Source organism: Kwoniella dejecticola, chromosome 1 (assembly GCF_000512565.2).
Source record: "Kwoniella dejecticola CBS 10117 chromosome 1, complete sequence".
Classification (NCBI taxonomy): Eukaryota; Fungi; Basidiomycota; class Tremellomycetes; order Tremellales; family Cryptococcaceae; genus Kwoniella; species Kwoniella dejecticola.
The window spans coordinates 1,584,456-1,601,808 of NC_089301.1; the positions used below are offsets into that span (position 1 = coordinate 1,584,456).

General features: G+C 48.2%; 5 protein-coding genes across 5 annotated transcripts; all 5 read right to left on the minus strand.

The window, feature by feature from the left end:
• Positions 1–146: 146 nt before the first annotated feature.
• I303_100597 (uncharacterized protein) lies at positions 147–1,284 on the minus strand (the record flags this gene model as incomplete). Its single annotated transcript, XM_018403971.1, has 3 exons — positions 147–578; positions 676–900; positions 994–1,284. The coding sequence occupies 3 exons, from the start codon at positions 1,282–1,284 to the stop codon at positions 147–149; spliced, it is 948 nt and encodes a 315-aa protein (XP_018266625.1).
• A 516-nt stretch (positions 1,285–1,800) lies between these two features.
• Positions 1,801–3,053, minus strand: I303_100598 (uncharacterized protein; the record flags this gene model as incomplete). Its single annotated transcript, XM_018403972.1, has 4 exons — positions 1,801–1,929; positions 2,013–2,212; positions 2,305–2,483; positions 2,584–3,053. The coding sequence occupies 4 exons, from the start codon at positions 3,051–3,053 to the stop codon at positions 1,801–1,803; spliced, it is 978 nt and encodes a 325-aa protein (XP_018266626.1).
• A 791-nt stretch (positions 3,054–3,844) lies between these two features.
• I303_100599 (uncharacterized protein) lies at positions 3,845–6,058 on the minus strand (the record flags this gene model as incomplete). The annotated part of the gene is made up of 2 exons (XM_018403973.1): positions 3,845–5,944; positions 6,008–6,058. The coding sequence occupies 2 exons, from the start codon at positions 6,056–6,058 to the stop codon at positions 3,845–3,847; spliced, it is 2,151 nt and encodes a 716-aa protein (XP_018266627.1).
• Positions 6,059–11,039: 4,981 nt separating this feature from the next.
• On the minus strand, positions 11,040–12,471 carry I303_100600 (uncharacterized protein; the record flags this gene model as incomplete). Its single annotated transcript, XM_018403974.1, has 4 exons — positions 11,040–11,321; positions 11,487–11,607; positions 11,720–12,286; positions 12,440–12,471. The coding sequence occupies 4 exons, from the start codon at positions 12,469–12,471 to the stop codon at positions 11,040–11,042; spliced, it is 1,002 nt and encodes a 333-aa protein (XP_018266628.1).
• Positions 12,472–12,881: 410 nt separating this feature from the next.
• Positions 12,882–16,159, minus strand: I303_100601 (cystathionine beta-lyase; the record flags this gene model as incomplete). The annotated part of the gene is made up of 7 exons (XM_018403975.1): positions 12,882–13,129; positions 13,212–13,371; positions 13,437–13,644; positions 13,707–14,015; positions 14,080–14,787; positions 14,997–15,846; positions 15,904–16,159. 7 exons carry the CDS (start codon positions 16,157–16,159, stop codon positions 12,882–12,884), a joined length of 2,739 nt encoding a protein of 912 aa, XP_018266629.1.
• Between the last annotated feature and the right edge of the window lie 1,194 nt (positions 16,160–17,353).

A 17,353-nucleotide genomic window follows, 5' to 3' on the forward strand; every position in this document is an offset into this window, starting at 1 on the left:
CGTACAGCTGGCCACGTCGTGTCAGGTACTGATAGATCCCTCAATTTCTCGCTAAATTGATCAGCCAGAAAGGCTTTCGCTGAGATACCTCACACTGTCACTGACGTAGAGGAGTTACAGTACACCTTCAGGCGCCGCTAGGTCGACTATTCGTCAAGTCGCCCCTCACTCTTGGGGGTAGTCCCATTCAGCATTGTCGTATTTACCACCGGTCTTTCTAACATCGTGGCAAATTTCGTCTTGGTACCATCATAGAACCAATCATAATCCGTCAAGCTGCCCACCCACATGTCCTGGGACTTACTCTTCTGTTCTTTCTTACCAGCTCCCATAGTATGATCTTTGATCTTCTTGTGGGACGGTACGATCCCGTTGAAATTCCTGAAGACACCTTCTTTCTTGAATCCGAATCTCTCGGCCGCTCGAATGGACGGAGCGTTATACGTCACGGCGTCATACTGGATTCTGATCAAGTGGACCTCCTCGAACAGGTACGAGAGGATGAGTGCCATCGCATGTGTGTTTATGTGGGTTCGCTGGTATTTCGGTAAGATGTTGATCAACCCAAATACTGCGGTCTGCAACACTTTCAAGATCAGTCTCAGAACACCAAGTAGATTACTTTAAGTCGCCACGAGCAACGTAAAATACAGTACTTCGTACAGCTCGACTCACCATATACTCCTGATTGACCTCTATCAACCCGTAAACACCTGCGAACCCATCATCCCCACGAGCCTCAAGCTGTAGATCTATAACAGCTAATAAGAGGCAAGTAGGATCGGCTCGATAACTCTCAATATCTTCCAAAGCCGTCTTACGGGTGTAGGGACCCAGATCACCGAAATGGATCCATGATTCGGGTGGTAATCGCAGAAATCCAGATAAGTGTACAGACGGCTAAGTGGCGTGACATGGCTTGTTAGCTGGACACTATATAGTGCAAGTTGGGCCGGGCGATGTGAGAAACGCAAAACAAAGTACGATGCTCACTACAAGTGGTTCTAATCTGACGTGATCAGTGTGCAAGACATGGAATGGGAAGACGAAATTTATGTCGTATAGCTCTCTGGGTGTAGCTGCGTGATACGTCGAAGGAGTACCCGTTGGTCGATATAGGTTCAATACAGTCTGGTCGGCGCTACCATTCATATCCATACGATTACGATTGTTCTCGCCTTCGCCGTTGAGCAGAACATCGCCATCGTGGTCGACTTGGCCGTTGGCCTGGAAGGATTCGGAATGATTCTGATCGAGCTGGGTGCTCTGTGTCTCTGATGTCATCATGATTAGTAGACCGGCTAATTGTTTCAGACAATCTGAAGCGTTGGGCAGATCTTCAGCTTACAAGGGCAAACAGATATCACTTATTTAACTTGTCTCCCTGAGGTGCGCGACATGTAACGCTATGCAGTCGAATGCATGTCATCGAGTACACTGCAGGAAGCCTTCTGATTCTCGATCTCGATCAAAGGAGGGATCTCCGCGGACTTCCAAAGCAAGCTGGAGAAAGCATGTTGACCTGCACTTCTTACTTCCTACTTCCCATGTTCCCCTCAAGGATCAGAAGCCTTCGGGAAGGAAGCACGACAAACATGAGTATAAAGTGCATTTCCGCCTTTGCTTGTGCCTTTGGGCTACAACACAGTAATTTACACACACCGAACTTGTCGGATCAAAGTGGTTTTTCGATAAACCTCTTATTCATGGAAAGGAAGGAAGCCGTCGAGACATAGAAGTACAGGACGCTTTTCTTCTCTTGACATATTTGACAGTCTACAAAAGATTAGAGGTCTACATTTAAGCCCTAAATTCTTTGCCAATCTTACTTTCCCATCCTACGGCACCTTCGAACCCGTTTCTCCCCATCCGAAAATCCTGGATCGCTTCCATCGCTTGACGGTTGGTATTCACCACGAATGGGCCGTACTAGATATGCAGCCGATAATCAGCGTTGAATTCTTGCTGTTGTCTTACTACAGTAGCCGAAGTACATCGCCACATCAACTCACCTGAACAACGGGTTGGTCCAGTGGTTGTCCCGCTACCAATATGAACCTTGTTTCCGCGTCCTCTTGACTGCTCTCATCGGTCTCTGTCTTTGGTCTGATAAGTCGGACCCCCTCTTGGCCTTGCTCAGAAGACAAGACCAAGGTATTGTGTTTCTCATAAATCGAGGTATCATCACCGATCTGCAGTCTGCCGCTGATGACTGTCGAAAAGAAGGATAATATGGGATCAGCCAAATGCTGGACTACATTACTCTGCGAATCTCGGGGGAGCAACACAAAGGACTCGACTCACCATAGATAAACCCTGTCCATCCCTCAGGTAGAGGCTGAAATACCTCTGCACCATTCTTCTTCAACTTGATATCGAAATACCAGCATCCTCCTATCGGTCTGACAAATCCTTTGACTCCATGCGACTCTCCCGAGATGACTGTGATCTCCACTCCTTCAGACAGTTTGACCATGTCGATACTACGGTCCAAACACAAGTCCAATGTCAGTCACACACACCCATCTTGATATACTCTTAGTAACGGTACGAGACTCGGAAGAATGTGAATCCGCAACTCACTCTTTAGCTTTCTTTTCCTGGTAACTAGGCTCCACAAACTTTTGCTCTTTCGGGAGATCAACCCACAACTGCATTCCTTCCGGGTCAACCGCTGTTGCCGGGTCTTCACTCGGATCGTAATAAGGTATCTCCGAATGCATTATCCCTTTTCCCGCCGTCATCCACTGCACGTCTCCCGGGTGTAACAGCCCCTCATTCCCCAAAAAATCTTCGTGCTTCGACATCCCCTTTATCATGTACGTGACCGTCGTCTGGCCTCTATGTGGGTGATCAGGAAATCCGGAGCCGCGAGTAGCTTTGAAGTGATCCAGCATCAAAAAGGGTGACAGGTTCCTCAATTCGCCAGAGCCGATACTTCGTCGTACTTTGGCTCCTACCCCTTCAGAAACTTCTTGTGCGTAAACGGACTTGATCACTGTCCTGGCCTCCGATGAGGAGGACTGGGTTTGTTTCAACAGTTGTTTCGACATTTTGGTATCTGTTGTTTATTACTTCAGTTGATGTCGACACGATGCTTTTTCTATTGTGTTCAATGATTTAATCTCTTTCGAAAGGAGAACGATTGCTCAGAGATGATTTGAGGTAGTCTGTATTTATACCTTGCGATCCGCCTCTTGTATATCATTCATCAGTACAAAGATACTGTCTAGAGCTTTCCGGAAGAAGCAGACCATCAGCATTGCATGATCGATCAACATCAAAGATCTCGTTAGCAGTCAGCATGAATGGTAAGATATGGGATTGCTTAGTAAATGGCTTCGATGATCAATCGCGCCCAAGGATCTATGAGAATTCACTACCTTATCCGGTAATTCTGCCTCGAATTTTGTTTGGTTCCAATCCCATCGGAACTTGGCTAGGCCCATCTATCACACTAGATCGCCAGATGTATATGTGAGGAGAATCAGCCACGATATTGCATATATATACAACGTTGCATGTATGATGATGATCATATTGACTCGTATATATGAACATGGGAACATGAGGTATGACTATGAGCGATGGAGTACTCGTAGAGTCTTTTTGTGTGGTGCAATGATGCGTGGGAGTCCTGTACAAAAGTTTGATAACCTGGTTTTACAAGGCAACATGTTTTTTTGCCCTACAGCCATGAGAAGCGGATCAACGATGCTGTGAGATGATACAAACAAGACGATGATGGAAACAAATAACATTGGTCAATTGGCCAAGAAGGAAAGGGGAAGAAAGCAAGAATTTTGCTGCCTGCTGCGTTAGCACCCAAAATAAAAATCCTATTTCACACCCGTACCGTTCTATCCCTTTCTCGACCTCTACCTCGCCCTCTTTCTTCCTCCAAAGCCGCCCGGACATCCGAGCCCCGTCTCCCTCTATCTTGTGACTCTTCCATCCTCAGCCCCTTCTCTCGTCGAGATCGTCCCCTTCGCTCAATGTGGACGACGTCCTCGTCTTCCTCGGCACTCTCGTCTGCGTCATACGAAACTTTTCGAGCATGACCTCGACCGCGATCGTGATCCCGTGTATGGGATGCAGATCTAGAATGACAACCAGATCTCGATCTGTGTCGTCCACGTGAACGAGACTGTGGTCTCGCTTGAGACCTCGAGGGTGATCGTGATGAGTGAGGGGTACCCAACCATTCTCTGGCTTCCTCCCTCTGTCGTGCTCTATCGACATTGGTGTTTTCGCCTCCGACAGGAATGACAATGTCCATCGGCAGACTTCTGACCATTTGCTGCGCTGGCGACTCATCAGGGGCAGGAGTGGGAAGACGAGCAGCGGGTACGGGCGCAGGAGCGGGTCGATCGAAATCACGAGTCTTGTTGTCAGACGTCGACGATATATTGCCTTGTTGTACCACTGCTGCTGCTATAGGTGCGTAAGGTGGGATGACGGATGAGATTGCGAAGGGAGTGAAAGACTTGAGGTATGATGACAGACTCCATATAGCTGAGGTGGTGGAGGTGACTGGTTTAGCAGGCGACTGCTTGCCTCCAATCGACAGCAAAGAGGCGGGAGCTCTAGTCGGCACGAAACCTGATGAACGTCTACGCATGAACGAGACTGAACCATTGGCAGATTGATCGTCAGTGGTTGTCATGAAGTCGACATGATCGCCACTATCTGTGAGAGGGTCGACGACTTCGGACACAGATATGGTAGATAGGGTAGGAGTGGTTCCACCCATCTGAAAATAGTTCTGGTTTTCCAGCTCGTTTGGTGTGGCAACGGTGACAGCAACCCGAGAAACCTCTGTTGCAGCAGGTACAGAGGAAAGACCGAGACCTGTTGAAGCAGGGGGCGGGGGCGATTGCGAAGTGGAGGCGGAAGATGTTACTCCGGTCAGCGCCTTGACGATCGGACCCACTCCGAAGCCGCCGAAGGAACTCAGTCCAGCTAACGCGGAACCTATACGACCTTTGGGCGTCGTACCAAATGTCTCGTTCTCGCCCTCGTGCTCCTCGATGTGATTGTGATTATCCGCAGGAAGATTTGCATGCACTTCTCGTCTAGTGCGTGATCGACCTCTAGACTGAAAAGACGTAGAGCGACTGTCCGGGTCGTTGATGTAGTCGGGCAGACGCTTGACCTCGTTCAACCAGCTGACAATGTCTTCTCGGCTCTTGGAAGAAGCAGAAGAAGCAATCATAGCGGCTACAGGGCTGGGTGATTTGCGGGATACCAATGAGGATCGCGAAGGAGGTTGCGGTACGGAATGCAAGGTATTGACACGGGGCGAGGGTGCTGGAAACACGTGTGACATACTGGCTCTTTTGATATTGGATGGTCGCACAGTGCTTTCGATCTGAGGCAACGGTCGAGGCATCTTCATCGGGGAGATATCCTTGACATCAATCGCTTCATTGTCACTGCTTTCAGATGTTGAACAGAAGACCGAGTCTTGGAAAATGGGTGTATTGGCTCCGGTCGTTTTGGAGAGCTTGTCGAAACCTTCAACTCTGGGAACGGACAGGCCACCAACGCTTGGAGAAGCGGTCATGTTAACCGAAACTGGGTTCGCGCGGCGAGCAAATTGAAGAGTTTCACCGGTCTGAGTAGGACGTCGTGAATTGCTGATTCTGACTGGTACCGCTGGTGTCGATTGGGTAGCTGGAAAAGAGAAAGCCCGTCGATCGCGAGGAACAGGCTTCGATCGGTACGAACTGTTCAGAGGAGCGAGAGGACCAATTGACGGGCGTTGAATTGGCGAATTGTTTGCTTTTGGGGTCGGATTGCCCGAATGTGTGGGATGGGGCGGTGAAGGTATCAGACCAAAGGGGACTGGGGACGTTAAAGGGACAGCGTTAGCATGGACGGTCGAAGATCCGGTATCTTGTAGGCGGCATGCTTCGCTGCAGTAGGGGCTTCGAGGGTCTCTCTAGCAATGATGTGACATAAATATCAGTTTCTGGTTCAGCAGCACGACGGTCAAAGAACATACCGTCTGTTTCGAGCATGCCAAACACCAAGCTACATCCATGTCCATTTCCATCCTGGCTATTGTGGAGTCAAGAACGCTGTATAACCAAGATGAAGTCAGACCAACAAGTGCTAGCTGCAGCGACATAGAGGAGAAAAGCTCACCTGATTGGCGCTCGACCGCTTGATATTCAGCACGAGTGATATGGTCAAACAAGATAGCCGATATCCTTGGCTACCTTGCGCTGTCTTCTGCGCCTAGTCAACTGATCACGAGAGGTTATAGGATAGGCGAAAGGACAATTTCGCTTCGAGCAATGGAAGGACGAGACAATTGACTGAAGGGGTTGAGTCCAATAAATGTAAAATGAAGAGGTATATAAAAGGATAGGGAGGTATTCGTTAGAAAGTTGAAATTCGATGAGGTGATTGGTTGTTATCGGAGGTAAACGTTGATTGATTGGAATATTTTAGCGCCCAGATTAGGAAGAATCGCACGAAAGGCGCATTTAAGGTGTCATGTCGTACCAAGTGAGAGTTGTAAGTGAAGTGGGGGATTGATAGGAAGTAGTCGGTATCGTTGTGCGTGATATGTGTAAGCGTGTGAGTGATCAAAGAGGAGATCGAAACAAATGAAGATAAAGGGTCGTTAGCTTTTTTCCATCCTCTTGTCGATTTTATTGGATGACTGGTCAGATAGATAGGCATAAAATTGGGTCATATGAGACATCGAAAGTTTTTGGGGATGGAATACAAATGAATCACGAGGGTATGGAGATAAAAGGATTGAATGATGACGTCCCAAAGGCAAAGTCAAATGAGCAGTTTTCTTTGTAGTTTGAAGTCGTCTCGCGAAAAAACTGAGACATAGCCTGTAGATTCAATTTTCCAAGAAAATCAGAGACAAAGGATAAGAAGAAGGAAGGATGCGTTGGTGGGAATGTGCCGATCAGGAGCAAGCAGAAGAGAAAGCATGGAGGGCAGAAAGGTCCAAGGAGACTATCGACTGCGATATCGACTGCTTCTCGATCAAGATGAGGAGGCATATGATACAAAATGAGTACCAAGACGGGATAAGACGGAGGGTGTTTTTGACAATCCAACGTAATCAAAGGATGTTGAAATGATCAAATTGATCAAAAGTCGTCGTACAAGGCGAGATACACGAGGACGAAGAAGCTAGGCCAATCGATTGTTTCGGAACGAAATCCGGACTCACCGATGACGACGAATGCAGGATCCAGAAGGTAGTCCGCGAAGTGTCCGGCCGATATCAAGCGCAGTACAGATCAAGTCCTGTGAAACCTTGTGCTGCACTTCATACGCTATCCAAAGTCCCCTCTTTTGCCCAAGGTTCGATTCAGAATTTCCAAGAAATCGGTAACTACCTCCGAATGTCGAATACGAAGCTTCTTTGATCGAACCTTGTTTGATACCAGTGGGCGCAGGTGCTCAAAGCGGAATGTCGAGATTGCGGTTGGTGGTCATTCGGCGACTGTTGGGTGTACGTTACAAATATGAAAGCACTCAGAGGTATATATGTTTTGAGCAGTTGATGTGACCTCGAGTATACGATCGAAACGTGTGTTGAGGTGTGCCTAGCAACAATTACCAATCAAAGTGGGGGGTGCGAAAGTGGGGACAAGTATCAAAGTATGAAGAACAACAAGGCGTTCTCGGGTGCTGTTGTTGAGGTATGAGCGAATCAAGGGTAGATTTCCACACTACGCTGCACTAGAAGCTTGGATATCAAAGGGTTTTCGGTGGAAGATCTAGATCGTTGATAAAGGTTGACGACCAAAGGAACTCTCGTTTATATGTTTATATCGTTGATCAGTGCAAATTCGGTAACTAAACACAACAAGCGTGATAAAATACGTCAGCATGGATTGCAGCTATTGTTCTTGTCTTATGAGGACACGATCATAGCGCAGGATGATTGTGTGTGAGATAACCATCAAATACCCCACTCGGTTGTCCACGTCAACGCCACACATTCACATCACCGTTCACGCCAAGCGCCCGTGAATCGGCTAGCTCTCCGTTTTGCAGGTGACACCATGATTATGATCGATGCAATGACAATGACACCATCTGGATAGATAAGGCTGACTGAACTTACCGAGTGAAGGTATACCTTTCCAATGATCCGAGCACTCAGCTTCAAGCCAGACGTACTAACTATAGCGCTGAGCGGGTTGATTGTACTTTGAGCCGATCAATTGGGTCGAGTAATGATAGTGTAATCAAAGTCAATTTGATGTTGATTGAAGTGAGATCGTACTATGAAGTGTTTCTACTTTCTATGGAGAAGACAATCAGTCATTCGTCGGCATTGTTATAGTTCGCGGGATTCTAGAGCTTGGAGCAAGGAAAGTGGAGATTGGATTATGCTTGAAAGGAATAACAGAGAGACTCCTTGGATCCCGAAGGACAGATGACACAAGGACGACGAAAAAAACGTAGTACGTACTGAAGGGTACACGTCAGATAAGAAAAAAAAACAAGTCCAGATAAGGTACTCCTTCTTAAGCTACTGCGCTTAATCCTCCCCTCCCCTTTTCTAAGGTCCTGGGGTAATCTCGCCTGATTAGCAACTCGTTCTAGACTGTCTCCTGGGAGTGTTTCGAGGTTGTCGTCGGAAGAATTTGATGAGACGAAATGCTGTGTCGAGCAGTTGCTGTGGGCGAAATATGCGGACTGATGCTTGAAGCACGTCGGAAAAGTCCGATGAGCGATACGTGTATGTATGTGTATATGGATTTTGAGCTGTCGTGTCGGCGTGAAAGAGCGGAAGGTAGTATTCGTTGTAGGTCACCGTCGTTGATGTCGATGTCGAGGTATTTTATGACGGGCAGCGGTGAAACAAGGGTAATGGGTGAAACGTATTTGTGGTATATAGGTATAAGCAGGCTACGGGGATTGCGTAGCACCTACTTCGGATTGATGACTGGGATTGGTGGTGGTGAAGATTTGGGGCGATTGGTTATTGTCGCATAACCATTATCACGTCTTTTCTCTGGTGAATCGCGATCGGATAGAATCGTACAGGAATGGTAGCGATGAAAGGTGGGAGTGGGAACAAGTCGAGTAAGGCAAGATAAGTGACTTTGATCTTGGCGAAGATAGTACTCGTATGATGTCGGCAGGCAAGGGTAAGGTAGGGCACGTTTCGTTCGAGGAATGCGGATGTGAATAATAATCAAGCGTGAAATCCGAAGTGCTAAGACGGAGTAGGGTGGAACAGGGTGACAAGCCAGAAAACGTATTTAGCTAGCGTCTAGGCGTTTAAATTGTTAAAATAGAGTTGTAGAACTGCAAAATTTCGATTAGCGAGTGTGGATGGTTGTCTTGCTCTACTTCACTTTACTTTGCTGGAGCTGGAGCGACCATAATTAGAATCGGCCGATCTCGACCAACATTTCGCAAATCCAGAGCCAAACGATGGATGCATACAAAATCCAGTACAATAATCAATCCTCGGCGTGCAAGACAGAGGTGAGACCAAGTACTGTCAAACGTGATCAAAGATCAAGGAGCATCAGCGATGCGCGATTGGATCGGAATGACGACGTCTGATGTCTGATGCCAAATGCAAAACATCTCATCGATCCAACGTAAGAACGGACGGAATATGTATCACGGATAACGCCCATGCCGAATTAAGGTATTCGCTTCCCCCATTTCCCATATACTCGACTGCATCTCTCGTGTCATTTTGTCATTTTTGGCAGCCTCTGCCGAGGGGCTCAGCCCAGGGGTGGGGAAAGACACGGGGTCTCCTGAAATAGGAAAGTAAGTACCAAAATCAACGTAAATAGCCGACCTGATTTTGATTTTCACTGCTTCCTCTCATGTGATGAGCGATATATGTATTTCCAGCTATGACGTGCTGCTCAAGAAATGCTGGGTTTACGGTAAATTTCGGTCTCTTCACGCTCTAGAATTCCCTAGTTAGGTCCCACACGGTTCGTTCGGGTGGGCTAGAATTTCAGCGAACGCACAGCTTCTTGCGTACACCGATCAGGATATCCATTAAACGCTCCAAAAGCTGTAACTCAGTTCCCCGGTGGGCATGGGCTGATGTGTGCAAAAGCGTTAATCGCGTTTGAATTTCTAGGCATAAATGACGCTTTACGTGGTTTTCGTCGATTGTTGTACACGATTTCCGATGGGATCTCATTTACGAATCGTTCTACTCAACGGAATCTGTAAAATGTGACAGACGAACAGACATACGTCTGCTTGAAGCAGAAAATACCTCAAATTTGGTACCATCGCGACAAGGGAAGGGAAGGGGACCCTTATTCAGGAATCATCTGTCAAACCATGTGACCCCCAAGGTTGAAGGCATGACCATATCCATACTGAATCACTTGACGATAAGGGGATGTACGATAGCTTACTGGATCTCCCCAAAAACAAATCAAATCAATCTATCAATCAATCAGTCAGTCGCACACCCTCCCTGCGTGCCAGATGGAAACAGTGCACCGCACCTCATCGTCCTTTCAGAGTAGCCTGCTTTACTGTACTGATGCAGACTGCAGGGCAGGAATCATTTCCTGCAATGCATCACATGACAAAACCACCGACCCTAGGGACGCTTGGATACTACGTAAAACGCCACGTACATCACTTCGCATCTATCCGGTGTTCAAGCTGAATGTGGCCATATGACCGTTCAGGCGCTTGAGCAGACAAGCGACGGCTGATTCCCGTGCATATGCAGAGCATTTGGTCTGGCAACGTTTGGCGAGATGAATGGATTGAAATGTTGAAATGCACTGGTGGCGAGAGTCGTATCATTCATTTCCACTGCCGAATGCCATTGATATTCAGTTCTCAACATATATCCAATCATCTATTGACCTTGAGTGAAAGGCGTAGAGCCAACGTTTCGATCACCGACGCGCTGACTGTGACGAATTGGCTGACAGGTATATATGCATACATATGACTTGGAATTGACAGACTAACGGGTCCTATTTCGGAAAACATCATTTTCCGGACATCTATCTTTCTGACTTTGACTGAATCGGCGTGGTAGCGTGCTATGGAGGATTTATAGGTTCATCCGACTCCGGAGAACCATTACCGCCTTCCCTCCTCGCTCTGACCCACGCTCCTATACTACTCGGCGAAAGGAAGAAACTCTTCGGCGAGCCCTCTTTCGACTTTGGGCTGACGCTCGCCCGACTTATAGCTTCAGGTATATCGGACCAAGAATCGTTGAACCCCGGTGGAGGCGGTGGGTAGAATTCAAACTCGGCTGTTTCTGGTAATGGATGTCTGGTCCGTAGAAGGGTCAATATAAGAGACATTCCTTTCCGCGACTATAAAGCGATCGACGAATCAGCTCTCGTGTTCCACGTGATCGAGTCCAATCACCTATTTTGCTGAATGTAGTTGCTATTGAAGGATAATATCGGCCACTTGAACGAGAGACGGCATCAAAGACGAAGATGAGGACCGAGACCAAGACCAAGCCCAAGACCTACTGTTTCTGAATTCGTTTCAAATTTGCCTACGCCATACGATTCTATCCTATTCCGAATCATATTTGACCACGCGCCTCCGAAACTCGACCTGACTTCTGCTGTCGTGTGATGGAGAGTTGTCCTGAGCGAGAAGAAGGTGATCTCCAATCAGCCAATCCACATACAGTCTGATCAAAATTGGCGTAGGTAGATGATCAAAGTAGGGACAATAATATATCGTGTTTGATACTCACCCATCAGGCCCAGCTCTGATCTCTCCGCCCTCAATGACATGCATCAATTTCTTATGGTTCAGATTCCCCTGCTGTACCCTCAATCTGGGCTGTCTTCTGTATTCATAATCCAACTCCGCAACTGAGTCTGAATTGGTATCTGAATTTGCTTCACCCGAACTTCGCTTGTTGTGCTGGGTCAATCCATTTGTTCGACTCATTCTCGCGATCGAAGACGAAGAACTTGCTGTACCACTTTGTCGACTTGAAGAAGACGATGTTGATGATTCCCCATTATTGGTCCCTAATCCATCATCCGAGTTCAAGCCCCAGCCGGGCGGATCAACCACACTGTGTTCCAAGATCCAAGCGTCTAGACCTCTACCGCCCGAAGTCGCCGCGGCAGGTAACCATTTAGTAGCCCATTTCGGCAAGATCCCTCTCTTCAGTATCAATCTCGTCGTATGTACCTGCCCAGTAGACGGATCGACATCCCGGGACAGGACGTCTACGGACAGGACATGTCGGGCGAAAGGATTAGGGTATCGGAGAAAGAACGCTAAGAGTGGGGTTGGTGGTGGGTCGGGACTGAAAGGTCAGATATTAGGTATCGAGATCAGCAATGAGCAATGGGCAGTGGCAATTATTGACACCAAGGTTGAGTAAGAAACTCATGGGATGCAGATGTGGGACAAGCTCATATTAGGGCGGGCGGGAGAGGAAGCGGATGATGCGACTCACTATGAGTGTGTTTTGCGGTATACTTGGACCATCCCATAGGCCTGATAGCCTCGTCACGGGCGGCTGAATTCGAATGCCCTCGAGCTAAATCGCAATCTGGTCCAAACGTTGTGTGTTATCTGCTTTGCTGTTGAGGTTCAAGTTGAAATTGTGCGAAGTTGGTTGGTAGTGTGATCAAGTGGAGGGTTTGGTCGTTCGCTCACTCAAAGTTTATTTACACAATCACAATTTAAGGTGGACATCGCCGAAGACCGATCCTGCAGACAGGAGTGCGTGTAACGTCGGCATGAAACTCTACTCGGGGCGCTGAATTTGCGCTGATTTACTGCTTGAGCACGACTAGGTCAATCCATCTATTTGTACATATACAAAGCTATACCACGAAGTCATTTCTGATGTATGATTATACTGCCTTGCCTGATTGTCACTTGCGACCCAATGATCACGTATGTACCCAATTACCGATCCTTTCAGACCATTGTTGCAATCCCTCAATATTGGTTTCCCTCAATGTAGCCCGCTTGGGGATGACCATACCTTCCCCTTCTTCGTGATTACGGACCTTGTCCTCCTTCAACGAAGTGGAGGCATGTATACCTAATCCTGGACCACCTACTGATGTTAGATGGGGTTGGAAGCCTTGTGCTTCGAGGGTAGTTATCAGCGCATCCAGCGATGATTGAGGGAAATCTGCGAAACAAATTGGATCGCGTCAATGAGTATCTATCACAGCTACGAGGTTTGGCTACGAATCTGCGCAATTTTGACTCACCATCAGGAATCAGTGTGACTGCACATCCACCACCGCCAGCTCCGGTGAGCTTTGTAGCCAGCCCGAAAGGTTCGGCTGCTGTTGCCGCGACTACGATTTCGAGCGATGGATGAGAAACACCGAGATTGACGAGATGAGTGTGATTTTCACGGATGAGAGTCTTGTCATACCACCCCAAATCAGCTAACCAGTACATGCCGATCTTGATCTCGATAGAAGACTCACCTCAAGACGAGCGATAAGCTCTTTTCGCTCAACATGAGTTTGACCACTCAGCAAAGTGGACGCCTCGTCACTGATAGATTGGATAGCGTCGAGGATGGGGTCCACCACATGCGGCTCGGCGAGTCGTTTGGCACTGACTCCAGCTACCAAAGACTTGGTATCTCTCGGTACCAAGGTATTGGTGAGCAATAATCGGATCGATGAGAATCTGAGAAGGGTATAGTATCAGCAAATTTATCCTTCATTGCAAGCATGAAATGATCAGCGTACCCGTGTAAGCCATCTAAACCACCTTTTCTACCTCCAACAGACCTTGTGAAAGCCACAGCTCCACCTCTCACCGAGACTGCATTATCTATCCCGCTAGGGTTGCCATGTAACACCTTCTCCGACAAGAACGCCCATCCGTCGATGATGTTGGTGTCGCCTTCCGAAACACGAGATTGGTCTTTGCCTGGTTTTTCGATGTGCGAGTGAGCGATGAGCAAAGCTGAAGCGACACATGTAGAATATGCTGCTGATGAGCCGAGACCGGCTGAGATGGGGAGATTGGCGGTAGCGGTGAAAGTGACAGCGGGACTGGTATCCGGCATCCGGTATGTCATTTTGTGGGATACACTGACTCGACCAGAAAAAGACTTACGCTTCGGACTCAGCTCCAGCCATGACCATGTAGAGGTACAGATAGGCGATACAAGAGTTTATACCTGTCTTGCCCAGCTCCAGGTGCTCATGTACAAGCTTCTCGATAGCTTCGTGTAAAGCAGGATCCAAATCCTTATCGGCGATGTGCCTTTGGGTATTCGGATGTACTGGTAAGAGGCCCCAAGGCAATCTCGAAATCTCCCATTCGGCTTCTACCCCCACGTTGGGGACTTCCAAAGCGACTTTCCCATCTGATCTAGGTGACAAGACTGCGAAACATCTAAGATTGACCGAAGAAGCCACAGCTGTAACACCGTGAACGACAGCATGTTCACCGAACAAGATAACTTTCCCAGGTGCCGAAACGGTGATATCCTCATCTATGCTTTTTCGTTCAAGGGAGGTGAAGCCCAATCCTCTCTTGACGCCAGAGACGAGTCTATCCATAGTGCTAGCCTCTGACGGTCGTTTGAACCCCTTAGCTCGGTCTAAGATCCATGCTTCCGGGTCGGATGTGAATAACTCGGCTGATCGAGAATCGGAAAGAGGGGAATGGGAAAGGTTAGGAACGATGGCTCCGGCTGATAAGAGGGAATGTTCCAGGTCGTCCATGAGATCTCGGGGATCTTCGATCCCGACACAAAGTCGGATCAAGTTCTCAGGAAGGCCTCGCTCGGCCCGGACGGCGGCAGAGATGGAGGCGTGACTGGGGCGAAAGTCAGGACGAGCACAGGCGGATGAAGCACGAAGGTGGAAAGAGGGCGAAACGGTGGGAGAAGCCGGTGGAGATGAGGCGGAAGAATGGTATGCGAAGGGCAGAACTCGTCGGCCGTCTGACGAGAGATAGGCGGAAGGCGGGAAGGGAAGGGACGCATCTGAAGCATGAAGCGTGACAAATTTTGTAACTGTACTCACGACATCAAGCAAGGCATAGAGATCAGACTGTTCACAGCACCGAATGATACACTGATACCCCAAAGTCTAGTTCCTCCAACGATCCTCTCACTTAAAGCCTTGTCATCCGTCACGAAAGACAACACTGCACCAGCACCGGTCGCTTGCTTGTAGTGAATATCTCGTTTTGGGTGGTTCTTCAGTCCAGGATAATGTACCAAAAAGCCTAACGAATCCAGATATAGAGCCACTAGATGAGCAGTAGCCATTTGTCTATCCATCCTAAGTGACATGGTCTTTACACCTCTAAGCAGTAGGAAGGAGTCGAATGGGGCTAGACCGGATCCAACCGAGTTGATAAGGAATGCGATGTCTTTACAGATTTCAGGTCGCTTGACAGCGATGATACCAGCCATGAGATCATGGTGACCTGACAAGTACTTTGTTCCAGAGTCATAGACGATATCGGATCCCATATCTAATGGTCTTTGAAGATATGGCGACATCATAGTATTGTCGACGACTATCAAGGCGTCCGGAGCGGCGAGTTTGACTTCTTTAGAGATACCTTCTAGATCTGCAATTTTGAGAAGAGGGTTGGTGGGCGATTCTAGTAAGACCATTCGTACTTTGTTTCCCGGGTGCAGGTGTGGTCGGAGAGCTTCTATCCTAGTTGTGTCGGCGTGAATGACCTTGACTCCACCGTGAGTACCGAGGTAGGTGAGTAATCGATTTGTGCCCCCGTACAAGTCGTCTCCAGCTAAAACTGTCTCTCCAGGTTTGACCAGTCTAAGTATAGTATCTAAACATGTCATACCGGTTGACAAGGCGAATGCTTGGGTCGCACCATAAAGTCGAGCCAGATGGTTCTCTAATAGTGGAACTCAGTAAGTACTCAAGCATGGCGAGAGGTAGTGAAAAAGCTCACCTAGACCACCTCTTGTAGGATTTCCAGAACGTGTATAGTCATATTGTCCATCCATACCCTTGAATGTAGCAGTCTGATAGATGGGTGTCGAGCTGGCTCCATATTGATCTTTGTTATCTACTGAAGCGCATAGTGTAGAGAACCTCCAATTGGCGGCTCTAGCTTTGTACTGCTCAGCTTCTGTCGGTGATTTCGCTGATAAGGAATATACCGAAGTAGCGAGTGACGAGTCACCCGGTGTTGAGGGTGTAGTCATCTTGTTCGCTTCTGCTTCTGACGACAACGAGTGGATAAGATATGTATGAATGTATTGCTTTATGAAAGGTATCTGAGGCCATATGTTATGAGACGAGTCGAGTGGATTTTATTTTGACCTTTGTTTGATCACACCATACTCGTACAGGTCGGAGCGTTAGATCGTCAGATCCGGTTATTCGTAATTGCTTGATTGGGTAAAGATTCATCCCCAGAGAGCCTTTCTTCACCGTAGATGCTTGTAATAGATCTTGAACATACCATACACGCATATGCAAACGTTACTTACTGTAAGAGCGATAGTGTCCCTGTATGTGCATTGTACAGTACAGTAGATAAATATATATGGGTGTAGCGTACTTGTGCAAGTTCTTCACAGCCGCGACAACGCAATCACTGTTTCATCCTCTGGCCTCTCGAAATTCTTCCTCTCACCCTCGATCTCGGCTTCCTTTGCCTCATTTGTAGCTCTGTCCCGAGTCTCTCCCTCTCGCCTTTCGCCTTTCGCCCCCCTCCCTCCTATTTCCCCCGGCCTCTCCCTTACCTCCCTCCCCTCCCTTGCTTACCTCTGCTGCTCCCCGCCTCTCGCCTCGCACCTCTCGCCTGTCCCCTTTCTCTCCCCCCCTCCCCCCTTTCATCTTCTCTTGCTCCTTGTATCTCCACTCTCGTGGCCCTTTCGCTGTTAGGCTCACCCCTGTCCTGCCTCTGTCGTCGCATGACCCTCACTGACCCCTTCTCCGATCATCAAAGTCGTCCCCACTTCGCCCCTGACCATCCCTTCCTGCTTGCTGCTTGTTCACACCTCATCTTCTCCCTATCTCGCCGCACTCCGGTATTTGTATCTGCAATCTTGGGACGGATGTGGAAGTCGGATAGCAAGATACCACAATAACAATATCATACTTGAAATGCACGCGCGTGCGCATGTAAACGCGTGCAAGTCGACTCTGGAACTCTGGGATTCGCGACTATTTCCCATTGCGCGCATCAGCCATGAAGAGTGAAGGGAGTTGACATCCTGGTGTGCTCAGCGACCCCTCCCAGATCGACCGCGAAGGATTCATGTGACCCAATTGGCCCTTCTATGTCAGCTATGTCAAATATGGACAAAAGTCTGTATGAGCGTATGAGCGACTCAGAAGAAAATCGATGTCTGCAAATGAGGCCGTTGGCGGTTGGCGGTGCCTCTCTTGCG